Here is a 19,112-nt window from a genome sequence, read left to right as displayed (position 1 = left end):
CAGGAGGTCCTGACAGCCACAGATCTTCCCCACTTTCTTGCCCCTCCAGCAGCCATTTCCAACCCATTTCCTGAGGCCATGTGCCCTGCATAAAGTAATGGGCACGTCATGGTTCAGGAGAGCACAGCAGGGAGTGGGAAAGGTGCAAAACTGTTCCCTCCTGCCTCTCGCATGAGCAGAGCTCTGCTGTAGGGAGAAGGAAAACAGCTCTCTTGCCCCTCCCTCCCTCCCTCCCTCTCCACTGCAGCTTCCCGACCCATGGGGATATTGCTTTGTGTGGGTCCCACAGTCCTAGCAGGTTGGAAATGGAGGCTTGGGGAGGGGAGGGCCAGGAAGACGGGGAATTCTTGCATGGACTTCTCACGGTGCTCGTGCTGGAACCGAGCCCAGATGCCCATGACCATCTTTGCTTGCTTCGGAGGAACCAATTAGATTCCGTGGGGGTTTGCCGGACATCGTGAGGTCAGCCACATGGGCAGAGACCAAAGGGACAGACTGTACTGTGCCCACCTGGAAAACTTTCATCCCTATGCATCGCATGAGTTGAAATTCCATTTGTACGTATTTTTAGATATTAAGTGGTTCTTCTTTTCAAAGGAAAAAACCATTAGTGCAGTTCAGAAAGCATTCAGTTTTTCCATCAGTTTTTCCAAGGCCCCCCCCCCCCCCCCAGCAAATTCTCAGGAAAAGCTCGGATCCTCTAAAGCTACTTCTGAGAAAACTCAGGAAACTGATCCAACTCAGCTGTAGCAGGTCCCTCAGAACCTTCTTTGTCACGTTGCTCCGTCCCTATTTGTACACTAACCTCTGCAAAGGGAGGGCTGTAGAGTTGCCAACCTCCAGGTGGGGCCTGGAGTTCTCCCAGAATTACACCTGAGCTCCAGAACATAGAGATCAGATCCCCGGAGGAAATGGCAGCTTTGAAGGGTGGACGTTATGGGATCGAATCCCTCCCAAGCTTCCTCCCCAAACTGTTCCCTCTGCAAGCACCACCTCTGTATCTCCAGGAATTCCCCAAGCCAAAGTTGGAAACGAGGGCTGTCAGGAGCCAGGAGATGCCTTGGACAAGACAGTGTAGTTGTGAATTATGGCTGTGCTGCAATATCCAACAGGAGGGAAGGCAGCACGGTATATAGCCTGGTCTCGTGAAATCCCGGAACCTGAGCAGGGTCAGTGGAATCATGGAAGGGACCTCCTGGGTCATCTAGTCCAACCCCCTGCACAATGCAGTCATACTTGGGAGACCACCAAGGAAGACTCTGCAGAAGAAGGCCATGGCAAACCACCTCTGCCTCTCACTTGCCTTGAAAGCCCCTTGCTGGGGTCACCATATGTCAGGTGTGACTTGACGGCACTTTACACACACACACAATCCCACAATGTGTGTCTGGAGCCACAGATTGTCAGGACGGCCATTTCGTGCCAGGATTCGTAAGACTGTCAGAAGAATCATTTTTCTATGCCTCCTGATTCTATGGGAGGCAGAGCAAGCAACAGAGCCCACAAATGCCGCTACGAGCCGATGGTCCTGAACATTCTCAGGCTGGTCAGGATTGTTAAAGGCCTTTTGTGGCTCTGTCGGTCTCCTTGCCAATGGTTCCCGAACCCCATTGCAAATATCAGTTTGATTTGGGGTGTGTATAGCAAGGCAGGCTGGCTGGCAGGAGGGGCAGCCTCCCCCTCACAGACCTGGCTTGTGATGGGACGGAGGTTTCCAAGCTGGGAGCAATTAACCTGCTGAATTTCTCCGTTACCAAAGCTGAGTGGGGCCACAGCAAAGGACAACAATAATAATTAATAATTATCGTATGGCATCATGGGTAGAATAGACAAGAGGTCCTCAGATTGTCCGGCAGCCAGCAGTTCCAGCTCTTTTAGTATTATGCACCACTAGGTGGTGAGCTAGACTTGTTTTTGAGGCAAGAAACGTTTCAGAGGTGGTTTGCTATTGCCTGCCTTTATGTCACAGCCCTGGTATTCCTTGGAGGTCACCCTTCCAAATACTAGCCAAGGCTGACCCTGCTTAGCTTCCGAAATCTGATGGGATCAGGATCGGGCTAGCCTACGCCTATCGAGGTCAGGGCTACAACACAGAGAGAGAACGAGAGAGAGAGGGAGAAACTAGAAGTAAAACACAGGGAACAATGTGAACACATGAGCTGCTAGGGAGATCATAAGAAGGAAGGGGAAGAGTTGCCTCAGTGCTTAGTTCTCGTGGCCCTTTCGTACACACCCATGGAAGTGCTGATCGCCACTTTGGGGTTTTCTCCAGGCCAGTTTGGCCGAGGATCTTGGAGGTTTTTTTGCCATCTTCTGGGCATGGAGCAGGGATCACTGGGGTGTGTGGGGGAGGTTATGTTTGAATTCCCTACATTGTGCAGGGGGTTGGACTAGATGACCCTGGAGTCCCCTTCCAACTCTATGATTCTATGATTCTGCCAAGTGAAGATTCCTCAGGACTGTAGAGAAGCGGCTGTGTTAGCCTGTAGCAATGCAAACAATGCCATCCGAAGAACACTTTTTCTGGGAGGAAGCCCCACTGGATAGATCTGAATAGGTAGTAGTGATGCGCTTGTGGCACCTTGGAGATTTAATACATTTATTGTAGCACAGGCAAGAGTCTAGAGTAGGGGTTCCCCAACCTTTTTGATCCTATGAACACCTTTGAAATTGTGACATGGCTAGGGTTGCCAAGTCACGGTGGGGGATCGTGTGTCCTTGCAGAATCCGTGCCGCAGGGGCGGCAAGACGCACTGCATCTGCCATCACCAGGACATGACGCCCTGCGTCGCTCTGGCAATGGGGCTCCAAACAGCCCCATTGCCAGAGCGACACATAGTGTCATGTCCTGGCGACGGTGGTGCAATGCGTCTCGCCGTCCCCGCGGCATGGATTCTGCAAAGACATGCGGATTCCCTGCCGCGATTTGGCGAGATTTGGGAGCCCTAGACATGGCATGGTGGGCAACGGCCACAAAATGGCTGCCACAAAATGACTGCTGCAGGAGATGGAGCCAGACACAAAATGGCTGCCTCAGCTTACCTCAGTCCACCGTGAAGATTCTTGTGCTGTGGTGGCAGTTGCTGCCAAAGCAACATTTTTTAAAAAATCTGCACAGCCTATCAGAAGCCTTGCTGAGGAAAAGACCCACTTGGCCCTGCCCACTTTCTAAAAACACTTAGTGGGGGCCACAGAAGGTGTCAGTGGACACCATGGTGGATACCCCTGGTCTAGAGGACCATGAAACCAAAGTTAAGAACATAAGAGACACCAATGTTGGATCAGGCCAAAGGCCCATCCAGTCCAACACTCTGTGTCACAAAGTGGCCAGAAATACTAGGTGCCATCAGGAGGTCCACCAGTGGGGCCAGGACACTAGAAGCCCTCCCACTGTTGACCCCCTGAAGCACCAAGAAGACAGAGCATCACTTGCCCCAGAGCCCCTATCTATACCTTGTGGCTAATAGCCACTGATGGACCTCTGCTCCATATGCTTATCTAATTCCCTTTTGAAGCTGTCCATGCTTGTAGCCACCACCACTTCCTGTGGCAGTGAATTCCATGTGTTAATCACTCTTTGGGTGAAGAAGTACTTCCTTTTATGTTACATTTGCATATCCATCTGCATGGGTCTACCTGGTTTTCAAAGGCCTGATCCTGTACCCTACATGAACTCATATAACCCTCAGTCCCCTCCCCCCGCCCCAACACTTGATATACGCATGAAAAACGGAGCTGCACTTTGGGGTCCGGACCTGAGAAGGCTGCCAGATGCTGTCCTGTGAGGTATGGAAGGGCCTGTACTGAACAGGAACATCTAGATGTGTCTGAAGAGCAGAGCTGCGACCACGTGGAAGTGATGCGGCACTAGAGTGTGACGTGGCACCAGGCAGTTAAACTGGGTCCTTCTGAGGAGTCACTCTTGGCTTGTGAAATGTATAGGAAGTGTATAGGATTGTGGCCTATATCCCAAATACACCGTATTATTGACCTGAAGATTGCCCAGCAAAGATTATTCTGTCCCCTCAAATATCTGAGTGGGCTAAACAGATGGAGCCTTTTAAAGATGTGATTTGCACGACTGTCTAATGAAATGAACCGAATGTACCCTTGGAAAATCAACTTTGCCTTGTCTCTGCAATTTATGGGGTGTAGAAGAAGGTGCGTTATTTGGCCTCTTGCCTATGTTTCTCTAAAGTTCAGGATGATCAGCTGCCTGCGGCTAAACTAATCCAAGTATCTACTTGTTTCTGTGTTTCAGTGTTGCTATGACATCTCCCCTCCGGATTCCAAGCCAATATTTGTTCCTCTATCAGGCCGAATGCAAGGCACTTATTGGTAGTAAAGCCCCAATTTCATACTTAAAATAAGTTATCTTCCATAAGTGCACATGGGATTTCCCCCCTCCCTCCACATTCCCTTCCCATCCACCATCAAGGCAAATACAAGCATGCGAGGAGATAAATATTTGGTTTCCACTGAGGGAATGGAATTGTTCTCATTTTATTTATGTTCACTCTGTACATTTATTTTTTGCCATTGCTGTTTATTGCAGGCGGCCCGGCAAATATGTCTTCTTGAGGATGCTTTATAGGGAGACATAAAAGAGAACAATGGAGGTTATTATTTTGGATGGCATGGTAACCAAGGAAGAGGGCTGGATTTCATGTACCCACGAGAGGATTTCTGAGATCCATCAACTTTGCTTTGTCTCTTGTTGTTCCACTGATGCCTATCAGCAGGCTAAACACATGCATAAAAAACCCTACGCTGTTAGCTTCTTGGATTTTTTTTTTTGCCCTAGTCTCATCAACAACATTTAGATTTTACAATTGGGGTACCCGCAAGCACTTGCGGGAGGGGTTTTTCTCATTTTCTCTCTCCTCCATTTCCTCTCCCTCATTCCCGACATAGCCTCCCCCATATTGAGGCAGACTCAGCATGGGTTCTGTAAGGGAAGATCTTGTCTCACTAACCTGTTAATGTTCTTTGAGGGGGTGAACAAACATGTGGACAAGGAGGATCCAATAGATATTGTTTACCTTGACTTCCAGAAAGCTTTTGATAAAGTTCGTCATCAAAGGCTCCTAAGTAAGCTCAAAAATCATGGGATAAAAGGACAAGTCCTTTTATGGATCAAAAACTGGCTAATTAATAGAAAACAGAGAGTGAGTATAAATGGGCAATTTTCTCAGTGGAGGGAGGTAAGCAGTGGGGTACCGCAGGGATCAGTACTTGGTCCACTACTTTTTAACTTGTTCATTAATGATTTGGAGTTGGGAGTAAGCACTGAAGTGGCTAAATTTGCGGATGATACGAAGTTGTTCAGGGTGGTGAAAACCAGTGAGGATTGTGAGGCACTCTGCGGCTTTGATCTGTCAAAGATGGGCAAGTGGGCGTCAACATGGCAAATGGGGTTCAATGTGGCCAAGTGCAAGGTGATGCACATTGGAGCCAAAAATCCTAAATATAAATACACGTTGATGGGGTCTGAACTGGCAGAGACTGATCAAGAGAGAGATCTTGGAGTTGTAGTAGATAACTCACTGAAAATGTCGAGACAGTGTGTGACTGCAATAAAGAAGGCCAATGCTATGCTGGGGATTATTAGGAAGGGTATTGAAAACAGATCAGCCAATATAATAATGCCCCTATATAAATCAATGGTGAGACCTCATTTGGAATACTGTGTGCAATTCTGGTCACCACACCTTAAAAAGGATATTATAGCTTTGGAAAAAGTGCAGAAAAGGGCAACTCGAATGATAAAAGGGTTGGAACACTTTCCCTATGAGGAAAGGTTAAGGCGCTTAGGGCTCTTTAGCTTGGAGAAAAGACGACTGAGGGGTGACATGATCGAGGTTTATAAGATTATGCATGGGAAAGAGCAGGTAAAGAAAGAGGTACTTTTCTCCCTTTCTCACAATACAAGAACCCGTGGGCACTCCATGAAATTGCTGAGCGGTCGGGTTAGAACAGATAAAAGGAAGTACTTCTTCACCCAAAGAGTGATTAACACTTGGAATTCACTGCCACAGGAAGTGGTGGCGGCTACAAGCATGGACGGCTTCAAAAGGGAATTAGATAAGCATATGGAGCAGAGGTCCATCAGTGGCTATTAGCCACAAGGTATAGATAGAGGTTCTGGGGCGAGTGATGCTCTGTCATCTTGGTGCTTGGGGGGGGGTCAACAGTGGGAGGGCTTCTAATGTCCTGGCCCCACTGGTGGACCTCCTGATGGCACCTGGTATTTCTGGCCACTGTGTGACACAGAGTGTTGGACGGGATGGGCCTTTGGCCTGATCCAACATTTGCGTCTCTTATGTTCTTATTCCCCTGCTTCCTTCTCTCCTTCTCGGCCTCCATCCAACCTACCTTTATCTGTGCCCCACACACATCCCATCTTCAGCCTTCCCTCCTTTCCTTCCTGGCAGCCTTCTCTCAAGAGAGGGCAGTTGCATGATGTTCCAGTTGTGTGGTGCCAGCTCAGCAGGGCCCAGATGCACAGCAGAGAACCTGCAAGGACTTGTGGGGGGGGGATACCTTGGGTCTCCAACTCTGGGTTGGTAAATTTCTAGAAATTTGGAAGTGGATGCTGGGGAGGAGAGGGACCTCAGCCAATACAGTCCATCCTCCAAAACAGCCATTTTCTCCAGGGGGACTGATTTCTCTAGTCTGGAGATTAGTTGAATTCTGGGTCGCAAGCTCACAAAGGCAGACTCATCCAGTTTGGCCTGACGAGAAAACTCCAATGTACCGTCAGTTGTTGTATGACAACAATACGGAACTTTATAATAAATATTCCAAGTTTTTCTCACCCCTTGAGCTCATCTAAAGAAATTGTTAAGAGTATCCAGCTAAGAACCATAATACTTTAGGGGGAAAGGCAGTTTAGAAATGCTGTCTTGCTCTCACTGGATCAAGGAAACAACAAAGGGGGGGGGGAGGAAAAAACTCAACCTGAAAAGCAATTCAGGAAACTAGAAGGTTGAGCAGCTAAAACACAGAACAAAATACATCTATTTATTTCAAAGTGAATAGTAACTACAGATTAAAAACATACAGAGAATGTAGATTAAAAACGAAGAGGAAGTGGGTATCACATCATATCCACATAGCATACAGCAACGAATGTAAGTTGCACACACAATAACTAAGACCAAAATATTGGTCACACACACACAGTAACCACTAGACCAAACGTGTTTCAGCCCAGAGGGTCTCCTTCCCTCCCCCCCTTCCCCCCTTCCACTGTTTCCTTGCTTTCACCATTGACTAAGCAGGATGAACTCAGTGATTTCTTCTATCTCGGTTCTCCTGACTGGCTGATGCGTTCTGTTTGAGGATTAGTGGGGGAACTGAGGAATCAGCAAATTAGAAATGTTTACATACTGCCAAAGCTTGCCTGAAGGTATGAAAGCCTTAACGGCTGCCATTTTTGGACGCTGTCAGCAAAAGAATGGCACTGTTGTTCAGCACGAGTGAAACCCACCCCTGGCTTCTCTCTCTGTGCTGATCACACGAGCACCTTGAACAACTTTTAAAATGGGAATGGAAGGGAACTGAAGATAGGCAGTCAGAGAGAATAAAGAGGCAAGCAGCCATTTTGAGAAGCCATTTTGCAAACAGCTTTTGAGTGTTCTGTGGGTCTCCAGTAGGTTGCCAGGTCCTTTCCAGGATCTTTTGCTGCGTGCATAAAGTGTGCACAGCGCGATGATGTCACCCAAAAATGACATCATCGCATCACCAAAGTCAGGGGGTGACACTCTAGTTTTTGGGCAAAATTCTATGGTTTTTTGCCTTCAGAACCATAGACTTCCCCCAAAAACTAGAGCGTAACCCCCTGACATTGGCGATGTGAGGATGTCACTTCCGGATGACGTCATCACGTTGGGGATGTCACGTAGGAACGTCCCTGTTTGGGGGTGGGGTTTCCCCTGCTGGCCAGCTGGCCGTCCGTGGATCAAAGCCCTCAAAAGTGGGGGGACCCTTGCCGGAACCTGGGGCCTGGCCGAACCCTAGTCTGCGGTATGACGGCTAGCACAGTGGCCCTGTTGATTTTGCTCAGACTGAAGTAAGAGGCAGGTATGAAGCCAACAGGCCATTTTCCTTTCTATTGATTTCGTGTTTCCTTTTCATTTTGCCCTGGTTGCGATGTGGCCATTGATGATCCTTTTGTTTCTTTTATGCCATGTTGTGGGGTTCTGAGGGGAGGGGAGGGAACTCAGTAGAGATTTGTGATGCCATTTGGGTTACTGATTCGAGGCTGGGAAATTCCTGTTGATTTGGGAGTGGAGCATGGAGAGGGTGGAGCTAGGGTTCCCAAATCCCCCCGGCGGGCGGATTTCCCCCCGCTTTCAAGGCTCGATTCCCGCTCCCGCGGAATCGGGGCCTGGGGGAAACCCCACCCCCACGTGTGCGTCACCCGGAAGTGATGTCGCACGCTGGGGGCGGGGCCACGCCATTTGAGGGGAAAACTCCGCCCCCAGTGTGCGACGTCACTTCCGGGTGATGCACACGCGGCGCACACACAATTTAGACGCCGGCCGGGAGCCAATCCATTTGGCAACCCTAGGTGGAGCTTAGTGGGAGATCCATCCTCTGAAGCTGTCTGGAGATCAGTTATAATACCAGCAGAACTCCAGACAGCCAGATTGGTGTAGTGGTTAGGAGTGCAGACTCTAATCTGGGAGAACCGGGTTGGATTCCCCGCTCCTCCACATGCAGCTGCTGGGATGACCTTGGATCAGTTACAAGTTCTTTCAGAGCTGTTCTCTTATGAGCAGTCCTCAAAAGAGCTCTCTCAGCCCCACCTACCTCACAAGGTGTCTGTTGTGGGGAGGGGAAGGGAAAGGAGATTGTAAGCTGCTCTGAGACTCCTTCAGGTAGTGAAGGGTGGGGATAAATCCAATCTCCTCCTCCTCCTCCTCCTCCTCTTCTTCTTCTTTCCCGATTCTGAGGTTGATAACCCTCTGTGTTCTTATGTATAGTATAACATATATAAACAGACACTCTAGGTTTACAACAATAGAGTCTTTACAAATCCTAGAGTGTCCATGATATCATGTCCAGTTTTTACCAGAAGTGATGTCAATATGGTGGTGTAATACTGATGAGCACCTCCATTTCCTCCCATTGTCCATGGCAACCCTACATTTGGATTCAGTGCTACTTGTAGGCTTGCCAAGTCCCCCTGGGGGGTGGGGAAAACCCTGCCCCAGAGGCCCGCCCCCCGCCGCCGGTGGATCGGGCCCCAGGGGGAACCCCACCCCGGCATGCGCGTCACCAGGAAGTGATGTTATGATGCTGGGCACGCTGGGGGCGGGGCCACGGTCATCCGAGGGAAAACTCTATGACTGATTTCTCCACGGACCTTTGGAGGGCTCTCCTTCTGACAGCCCTCCTCCCCAGCCTGCTGTAGAACTTTGTGGGGATATAACATTTTCATGGCTTGGTCCATGCAAAAATAAATCTTAGCTATAGATACAAGGGCAGGGCTTATTTTCTTTTTTTAAAAGGACTCAACCACAATGCCCGAAATAGACTCTTGGGAGACCGGATTTTTCCTTTCTCTTCACTGACATACTGACCCAACGCTGCCTGACCCCTTAAACTGTTTCAAAGCAAACCTTAATATAGCACGATTGCAAGTTAAAATGCCTTATCTAAAAGGGGTTGATTAATCAGGCCAGAGTCCCAGGCTAGGTTTTTCCATTGTGTATAGAAAACGAGGTACATCGTTCCCATAAACAAGATTTAGATGAGCAGCCGACGTCTTGGTACGCAAGAGGGGAAAACACGTCCATTTAATAATACATTCATAAAGAAACATTCATAGGACAGAGAGGAATCTTGCAGTGTGGTTTGGTGGTTAGGGAGCCTGGCTCAGACTTTGAAGAGCTGGGTTCAGTTCACCATGAACGTGTTTCAGTGATCTTGGCTCAGTTACTTTCTTTCTCATCCTTATCTACCTCTCAGGGTTGTTGTGAAAATATAATGGCACAAGGGAGAACCATGCATGCTCTCTTGAGCTCCTCGGAGGTAGGGTGGAATAAAAAACTGACAGGTACATTGTGGGACCTTAAGGACCAACGGATTTATCATGGGATAGTATTTTTCCTTGACCTGGGTGTCCAGGGTCTTAATCTGCTCCCTCACGTATATTCTGATGGGATAAAGTAAGGCCCATAGTCATGATTTTTTTAATTTGAGGGGCCTTTAAATAAGTCAGGGGGCACCCCGCACGCACACACACACACAAGTGAGCTCCACAAATAAAATTAAAAAATGGAAGTTGGGGGGGCCTGGGCTGGATAGGAAGTTGGGGGCCTTGGTGGTAAGTTGGAGGGCCAGGCCCCGAGTTGCCCCACTGTACCTACAGGCCTTGATAGAGTCCTGTGGCTTCTCCGCATTCTCATCTTACTCGCATTCTCATTTAAGGTCCTGTTTCTTCTGGGTTCCCCCCCCCCGTTCTGCACGTTTTGCTCCCTCTAGTGGTCGATTTGATACCAAGCAGCTTTCTTTCCAGTTTATCTCCAAGCCAATTTAAACTGCAGGGAGAGAAGCAGGAAATAAAGCTGTGTGATGTTGGACTGACCACTAGAGGGAGTGAAACACATGCAGGAGAGGAAACAAACCCCAAAGAAACAGGGACAACAGTGACTAAAATGAGAATGCAGAAAAGCCCCTGGGACAGTTTGCCAGGATAATCCTGGGACATAAGAACATAAGAACATAAGAGATGCCAATGTTGGATCAGGCCAAAGGCCCATCCAGTCCAACACTCTGTATCACACAGTGGCCAGAAATACTAGTGCCATCAGGAGGTCCACCAGTGGGGCCAGGACATTAGAAGCCATCCCACTGTTGACCCCCCCCCCCCCAAGCACCAAGATGACAGAGCATCACTTGCCCCAGAGTCCCTATCTATACCTTGTGGCTAATAGTCACTGATGGACTGTGTAGATCAACTCTTAAGTCCATCAGTGTTAAGAGGTGGTGGTGTTTGCCATCAAGTCAAAGTTGACTCATGATGACCCCATAGGGTTTTCAAGGCAAGAGACTTTCAGAGGCCATTTGCCATCACTTACCTCTGCACAGCAACCTTGGACTTCCTTGGTGGTCTCCCATCCAAATACTAACCATGGCTGACCCTGCTTAGCTTCCAAGTTCTGACGAGATCAGGCTAACCTCAGCTATCTAGGTCAGGACTAAAAAGTTACTCCATTCCTATCCCCTGTCCCATTTCACCTTTATCTTAATCTGTTCCAAGAGTGTGTGTCCACTCAATCTCTGATGCAGAAAGAAGCAGAACTAGAGTTAATTTTAGCCATGGTTTCCTGCTGCCACATAGAACACTGTGCTCAAAACTGTTAATGCATCTATAGGAAGAAGAGAGGCCATGATTTAGAGTTCTCTCTGCGCTCCATATGGCGCTCATGTGGTTGTGATGGGCTGTACCTCTTCCTTCCCACAAAGGAGGAGATGAATCCACATGGAGGAACAGTGTGGTATAGTGGTTAAGAGTGTCAGACGAATATGTGGAAGCCCTGGCCTGGACAGCCCAGGAAAACTCGATCTCATCAGATCTTGGAAGCTAAGCAGGGCTGATCCTGGCAAGTACTTGGAAGGGAGACCTCCAAGGAATACCAGACCCGGGAGGCAGGGGCAGGCTTTAGTCAGCCACCTCTCTGAATATCCTCCAGGCCCCCAGTAGGGGTTAGTCACCAGAGGTCACCATGACTTCCAGGTGCACACACGCTCATGCACACACACACATTAAAAAAATACAAAACAACCCTAGTATGTGGGAATCCTGGGTTTGAATCCCTATTTGTGCCATGGAAGTGCATTGGGTGACCTTGGGCCAGTCACACTCTCTCAGTCTAATCTACCTCACGGGGTTGTTGTGAGGAGGAGGAGAAGTTTGGATTTATACCCCGCCCTTCACTCGGAGTCTCAGAGCAGCTTACAAACTCCTTCCCCTTCCCACAACAGACACCCTGTGAGGTAGGTGGGGCTGAGAGAGCTCTGACAGAAAGTGCTCTTTTTCAAGAACAGCTCTGACAGAACTATGGCTTGCCCCAAAGTCATCCAGCAGCTGCGAGTGGAGGAGTGGAGAAATCAAACCCAGTTCTCCCAGATTAGTGTCCACGCACTTAACCACTACACCAAACTGGTTCTCACCACCAAAATGGAAGAGAATTATGTAAGCTGCCTTGGATCCACATTGGTGAGAAAGGAGGGGTATAAATGAAGTCAATACACCAAAATAAATAAATATTCAAGGCAGTGAACACTCGGATCGTCCACTGAGCTGAGTGAGGGAAGCAGGGATGCTCCAGGAGTGCCTTAGAGAATGTTTAGATCAGTTCTTCTGCAGGTAACAAAAGGCACATTATGTTTAAAAGCCAACTTTCAGAGTTTGAATGTACTGAATTTCATGAACAGCTTGGATCTGTATCAGCTGTTTGGGCTGTCCTATAGGCCTAGAATGTTTAGCAGCACTGTGGCACATTGTTGAAGACTTATTTACTTTCAAATTACATGTACTTTTAGTCGGCTGGCGCAACCAGATGTCAAGTTTTCATTAACCCACTGGAGATTTCATGATACGACAGTAGAAATGTCAGAAAGTTGCCTCATTTGCACAGATAATTTATCTCGAATCTGCAAATACACTCGGAGGCGGTGATTTAATCTAAAACGCATTACCAGTTCAAAGCATATTAGTGCCTGCTTACAGAAAATGGCTTGGCATTCAGGCTTTCCTCTTCAACATTAATTGGGTTAAATTACCTGCAGTGAAATCAGAGCCTTTGAGAGAAAGGCAAGAAACAAACAGTAAACTTCAGATGAGAGACAAAAATACGTCTCAGACATTGATACGTTCTTGCTCAACCGGTGACATCGGGGAAGTTGATCAGGGTCATTCAGAGGCAGGCGAACTTAAGGGCACGTCCTGATTGTTGTGGGGGTAGAAAGGAAATCGGGGCCCAGGGAAATCAGAGTTATGCCGAGAAAAGAATGGATGAACCTTGCCATAGGACAGATGGCAAGAAAGGAAAAAGGCCTGCAAACAAAAAGCTGAAATTCCGAGAAGAATTTCAGTCAGAGCCTGGAGATTTCCATTCGGAAGTGAAGAATACAATCGTAGTAGAGCACAAAAGGTATTGCGGAGTGTGAACAGAATGACTCCAAGGCAGCTGTGGTGGGTATAAATAGAATGCTTCTTCACACAAAGAGTGATTAACACATGGAATTCACTGCCACAGGAGGTGGCGGGGGCTACAAGCATGGATGGCTTCAAGAGGGAACTGGATAAACATATGGAGCAGAGGTCCATCAGTGGCTATTAGCCACAAGGTATAGATAGGAACTCTTGGTCTGGGGCAGGGGATGCTCTGTATTCTTGGTGCTTGCGGCGGGGGGCAACAGTGGGAGAGCTTCTAGTGCCCTGGCCCCACTGGTGGACATCCTGATGGCACCTGGTATTTTTGGCCACTGTGTGACAGAGTGTTGGGCTGGATGGGCCGTTGGGCTGGATGGGCCATCGGCCTGATCCAACATTGGCTTCTCTGTCCTCTCAGCAAGAAAGTTTTGGAGGGGGGGGGGTACACTGAATTATAGCAGAGACAGGTATACCATGGCAAAAGGAATTTAGGAGAAGGGTGATGTTAAATAACCCAAATCATTCTTTTATAAAAGAATCACTGGCTTATACTGTTATCAACAGCTACACAACTCACAGCCTGAAAACACATTTTGAGCGATGTGGATATTAATATAGCCAGAGGGCTAGATCTTCTGTTACTGGAATGGCACATGGGGAATTGATTTTGGGTGGTACGCTGCTCCAGTAACCTGTAGGAGAAGCCGCAGACTCTGACAGATTATGGTTTTCCTTCCTATATTAACTTGACTGGTTTCTGCACTGCTCTGGTAAAATTTGGGTCCAGAGAGCCAGCTCGAAACAGATATTTTGGGGGCTTTAGCCGAAAACACCAATGGCAACCACCTTTCCATTAATTCCTGTGGGCTCTTCTGTTCATGTCTGTTGGGCCTATCAAGAAAAATGTGTGGCAGTTAAAGCTCATCTTTCTGTCTTCCACTCTCTGTCTTCAAAAGCTGCTGCCTGATGCGATCATAGTGGAAATCATCATCTTATAAATGCATAATATAATAATAATAGGACATTCTTTATGATAATAGCCTTAGCTTTGGCTTTCGAGTACTCACCATGTCTCATACAGAGTAATTACTCCTTTTATTAACACAGTCCCAGGGTTAACAGTAGGGCAGTGCAGGGTTGCCAGCCTCCAGGTGGGGCCTGGAGAGCTCTAGAAATCGCTACGGAGCTCCAGACTACAGATGTCAGTTCCTCTGAAGAAAATGGAAGATCTGGAGGGTGGACTCTGTGGCATCACACACCACTGAGGTCCCTCCCCAAACCATACCCTGCCCTCCTCATGCCCTACCCCCAGATTTCCAGGAATTTCGCAACCCAGAGCTGGCAACCCTAGGGCAGTGGAACCATCCTCAGGAAAGCCAGGCGTTCCAACTGCCTCCTGGTTCTTGGCGTATGTTTCCTACCCTTGGCTCTTTTGGTCTGCTACCCACAATCCTGGCACCAGTGAGCTCGTAATGCTGGCTATGGCTACCCCTTTTCTTGTCGTGTGACTTTGATGTCATGTGACTTCCAGTCCTATGCGCTCATGTCAGCTGGTGCCTGGAATGTTGAAGTTGAGTCCTGGATCTAGACAGATTGAAATTCACTACTGGGCTGTCAAAGTCAGTACTGCTTACTCTGACTCACAACGGCACCTAGGGTCTCAGGTAGAGGTCTTTTACCTGGAGATGCCTAGGCTTCAACCTGGGGCCTTCTGCATGCCAAGCAGTTGCTCTGCCACTGAGCTTGGTCTCTCCCCAACAGGGAATGCAACAGTGATAATGACAGAATGGGAATCACAAATGCAATTGAAATCGCAAATATCATCAATCCAGCTTAGCTCGATTCAGGCACTGTTAAAGGGTGCCTGGCTATGTCCTGCCTTCCCTTGGTTGACCTCATCACTCAGTGGCAATTTTGAGATGGACTAGAGAGGGCGGAAAACAGGAGGGCCTGGCGAGATCTTGTCCATGGGGTCGCGAAGAGTCGGACTCAACTGTGCGACTGAATAACAACAAGAGAGGGTCATCAGCTGGAACTGGAAGCAGGAGTGCTGGATGGATCTCTGGTTGCTTCCTGCTCTCCCTCTACCTGCCTCATAATGGCAGCTTGTAGGTGGAGGGAATCATAGAATCATAGAGTTGGAAGGGACCTCCAGGGTCATCTAGTCCAACCCCCTGCACAATGCAGGAAATTCACAAATACCCCCCACAAACCCCCAGTGACCCCTGTTCCATGCCCAGAAGATGACCAAAAAAAAAACCCTCCAGGATTCTCCAGCCAAACTGGCCTAGAGAAAAACTGCTTCCTGACCTCAATGTGGTGATCAGCATTTCCCTGGCCATGTAAGAAAGGGCCACAAGAGCGAAGCACTGAGGCAACCCCTTCCTGCCCTCCCTCTCATGATCTGCCGAAGTTCACAGAATTAGCATTGCTGTCAGATGGCCACCTAGCCCCTAGCCTTGCATGGAGGGTGAGAACTTTCTAGCTCCTTCCTCCCTTCCTAGTGTTGCCAGACTCCAGGTAAGGCCTGGAGAACCCCTAAATTACAAATGATCTCCAGACCACAGAGATCATTTTCTCTGAAGAAAGTAGTGCTTTGGAGGGTGGACTCTATGGCATTATATCCTACTGGGGTTCCTCCTGTTGGAAATATGTGAGTTGCAAGGTCTAAGATTCAGTCATTATAGGGATAATCTTTTACCTTGTGTGCTATTGTTTAGCCTGACCCAAAAGGAAACCTGGCTCAGAGCCAATGCAAACATAGCCCAGGGAAATCTGAGTCTGTTTACTAGCAATCATTGGTTAATGTAATCAGGTGACTTCCTTCTAGGGGTCAAGAAGAAGAATCTCCATTGTTGTGTGACCATGTGGTCTGTTTGTTTGTAGCTGTAAAGATGGGAAGATGTAGTTCTAGGTATCTCTTTTATTTTGTAGGTTTCCTGTGTACCCTTTTTCCTTAGAAATAAAGAGTTTTACTCAGAAAGAAATGCCTCCTCTCCGGTGAAGCAAAGATCCATTGCAAACTCTGAATATCTAAGTGTTTTTGCCTATTTTCCCCTTCCCCTCTGTTACGCCAACTGCTTTATTTACAGCAGAGGCTAACTAAATTTAACGTGAGTCCTGGCCAGCTATACCAAGGTCGTGTCTGAACCCAGAGTTCCAGTAATGGAGACCACACGGGTCTTTTTCCAAAACAAATAATCTTTTTACTGAAGGATATCAAAGTCACACATACAAAATAATCAGTCTCACAATAGCATACGTTCAAGTTCCTTTAGAGTTACAGAAATAGAAAATAGTTTAGTTACTTAGGAGGTAGGTAGGTAAATCGGTTTATACTTGCCTGTTCCAGAAGTCTTGTCTGTTGCAATGAAAAATAAAGGGACAGAAAATAGTGTCTACAAGTTTACCTAAATCACACTGTTCCAGAACCAGCCGGTCAAGTGTGTGTGTGTGTGTGTGTGTGTGTGTGTGTGTCTATGTGGATCTCTTTGGCTGCAGTCCAAAGAGATCCATAATAGACAGAAAGGATTGTTGCATAACAAGAAAGGAATTCAAACTATAAAGGAGTTGATGAGAGGAGAGGTGGCTAGCCTGAAGCATGGTCTTTGCGTTGATGGTAGAATGTGGCTAGCAAAACCTTAACGCATGGTCTGTGCATTTTATATTTGAAACTCCAGGTGGGTGGCACCTTGCCAAACTGCAATCCCACCTACTTACAAGTCCATCCCATGACCTCCCTCATTGGTGCATGTAGAAAAGGGGGTAGGTATTCTATGGGTGGGGCGATATTTGAAACTCTACACTCTATCTCATGGAATACCGTCTGGCCAGGTGTGAAGTCTTGGCTTCCTGTATCCTCTTTGAAGTACAGATGAATCTTGGCTTTCCCAGGCCTACAAGGTACCATCAACAGGAAATGGCAATTCAGATGCAGACCAAGTCCGTGTCCTGTGTGACATCTCGTCTCTTTAGCAATGGGGGAATTTCTCCTTCTTGGTTGTTGTTCTGCTCACAATGGCTAACATGTGCTTCTGCTTCCCATAATGCCTTGAGCTGAATGTGTGCAAGCTACATTAACATAAAATGCATGCAAATGTTCCCTATGTGAATTCTCTCACAGTAGGTGATGCAAGCAGCTTCCTTTGGCCCATGGTATACAGATATGTGTGCACAGTCCATAGCAGATATAAAACCATAAATTAGTTCATTTCTCAACACCTCCCTAGGCTCTACCCCCAAATCTCCATGGATTTCTCAACCTATTTCCCCTTTGATGGCCTCATACATTTGGAAGTGGGAAGGAAGGGTCAGAGCTGGATGCGGATTCAATGGAGAGAAACCTGTCTGCTTCCTGTACCCTTTGCTTTGAGAGCCCCAAGATGCCACTGTGATGGCCTACTTAAACATAATCTTGCCAACAAGAATAACTGCTTCGTGTAGAGCCATGCTTTACCTAGTTACATTTGACTTACTTCTTCCTCCTGCAGAGAAGATGAAGACTCTGGGCTTGCTCATGTGATCTTAAAGACGATGTTTCTACTTGCAGGGGTTAAGCATCTGAAAAACCAGACTGGCTCCGCATTCCCAGAGGAAGACGAAGGGGTCAACGAAAGGGATGAAGAGTGGAGCCCGTAACTGGTGCCGAGGGTCTGCGGGGGAACCTTTCTTGTCAATAACTGAACTGCTAAACTTTCCGTACTTACAATGGAACTTGGATGCTTCGTGTTCCTGACCCAAAGCAGTCTTTACCTCCATACCCAACAGCAGGGAATATTTCATGGTAGAATCGACAGCAGTTTGCTGAATTGGCCCGTGAAACCTTATAACTGGGGTGGGGTGGGGAATAACCCTTTCTTTTACAGTTGTTTTCCTTCTTGTTTTTAATGACTTCGGATATGTCGTTTGCAAACGTGTTAAGTCTTCTCTCTTTAGTGTTGCCACGTCTTAAATTCTGAATGTGATCTAAGATTGATTGTAAATAGCACAGATTTGAATGCTGCAAAATAAAGGCAAAGAACATTTAGACAAGATGGGTTTTTTTGCACAGTCCATCCCTCCAACCAGAAGGAGACCCACACCCAGGGGGACCTCTGAAATCCTAAAGAAATCCTTTCAGATAAAAAGTCACCCCTGCTACCTTTGGCAGGAAGCTTTTGCTTCACCGTCCTTCCTCCGCTGCATGGAGTGGAAAAAGCTAGTGACATTAAAGTTGTGAACGAGTCTACATTTGACTATTGCATAAATTATATTTAGAAGGTTAATTCCACAAACTTGTAAAGATCTCAGAATGAATTCTTTTAAACTATATTTTAAAAATAATTTAAACATTATAAGAGAAAACAGAATCAAGTCAAATTTCATTACACAAAATGTTGTCCTCTACAGGGGTAGACCTGGCCTCTGGAGAACAGGTCTACCCGTCCCTTGCCACTGTATTGGTAGACCTGGTCCCTGGAGAACAGGGCTACCTGTCCCTTGCCACTGTATTGGTAGACCCGGCCTCCGGAAAACAAGTCTGCCCACCCCAGTCCATTTTTTGGTAGACCTGGCCTCCAGAGAACAGGTCTGCTCACCCCAGTCCACTATATTGATAGACCTGGCCTTTGCAGAACAAGTCTACCCATCCCTTGCCACTGTATTGGTTGCCAAACTACTTATTTATTCAAATATTTATATCAAACTTTTCCCTGTTACTGAAGGCAGCTTACAAATCATACTGAAAGGCATAATAGGGGTTTCCCCCCGGGTTCAGTTTCCCCCCTGGTTCAGTTATAGCTATGGGGACCATTATAGTCAATGGGCCCCATAGGCTATAATAAAGAACCAATCCAGGAGTACCTGAGGCTTTTTTGTTAGTGGAGAGGAGAGTTTTTTGTTCTCTCTGGGAAGTCCAGAAGACCTATTAGTTTAGGTAAAGTTATCCTCAACCAGTGTGCTA

The 19,112-nt window shown here is 47.4% G+C and overlaps 1 protein-coding gene across 2 annotated transcripts in view; it reads left to right on the top strand.

Moving 5' to 3' along the window:
* Nucleotides 1-18,151, top strand: part of PPP1R1C (protein phosphatase 1 regulatory inhibitor subunit 1C) — a 75,630-nt gene extending 57,479 nt beyond the window's left edge. Inside the window, exon 5 of one of the 2 annotated variants that reach the window (XM_015406084.1) lies at nucleotides 17,721-18,151. In XM_015406084.1, the coding sequence (XP_015261570.1) occupies nucleotides 17,721-17,809 (89 nt within the window). In that variant the 3' untranslated portion in view covers nucleotides 17,810-18,151. The remainder of the gene's footprint in view (nucleotides 1-17,720) is intronic. The other variant, XM_015406085.1, reaches the window with a different exon arrangement.
* Nucleotides 18,152-19,112: the final 961 nt, after the last annotated feature.

The sequence above is a fragment of the Gekko japonicus genome, unplaced genomic scaffold (assembly GCF_001447785.1).
Source record: "Gekko japonicus isolate JY-2015 unplaced genomic scaffold, Gekko_japonicus_V1.1 scaffold630, whole genome shotgun sequence".
Lineage (NCBI taxonomy): Eukaryota > Metazoa > Chordata > Lepidosauria > Squamata > Gekkonidae > Gekko > Gekko japonicus.
Note: the sequence above shows the minus strand (reverse complement) of the source record. Positions and strands in the feature narration are given on the sequence as shown.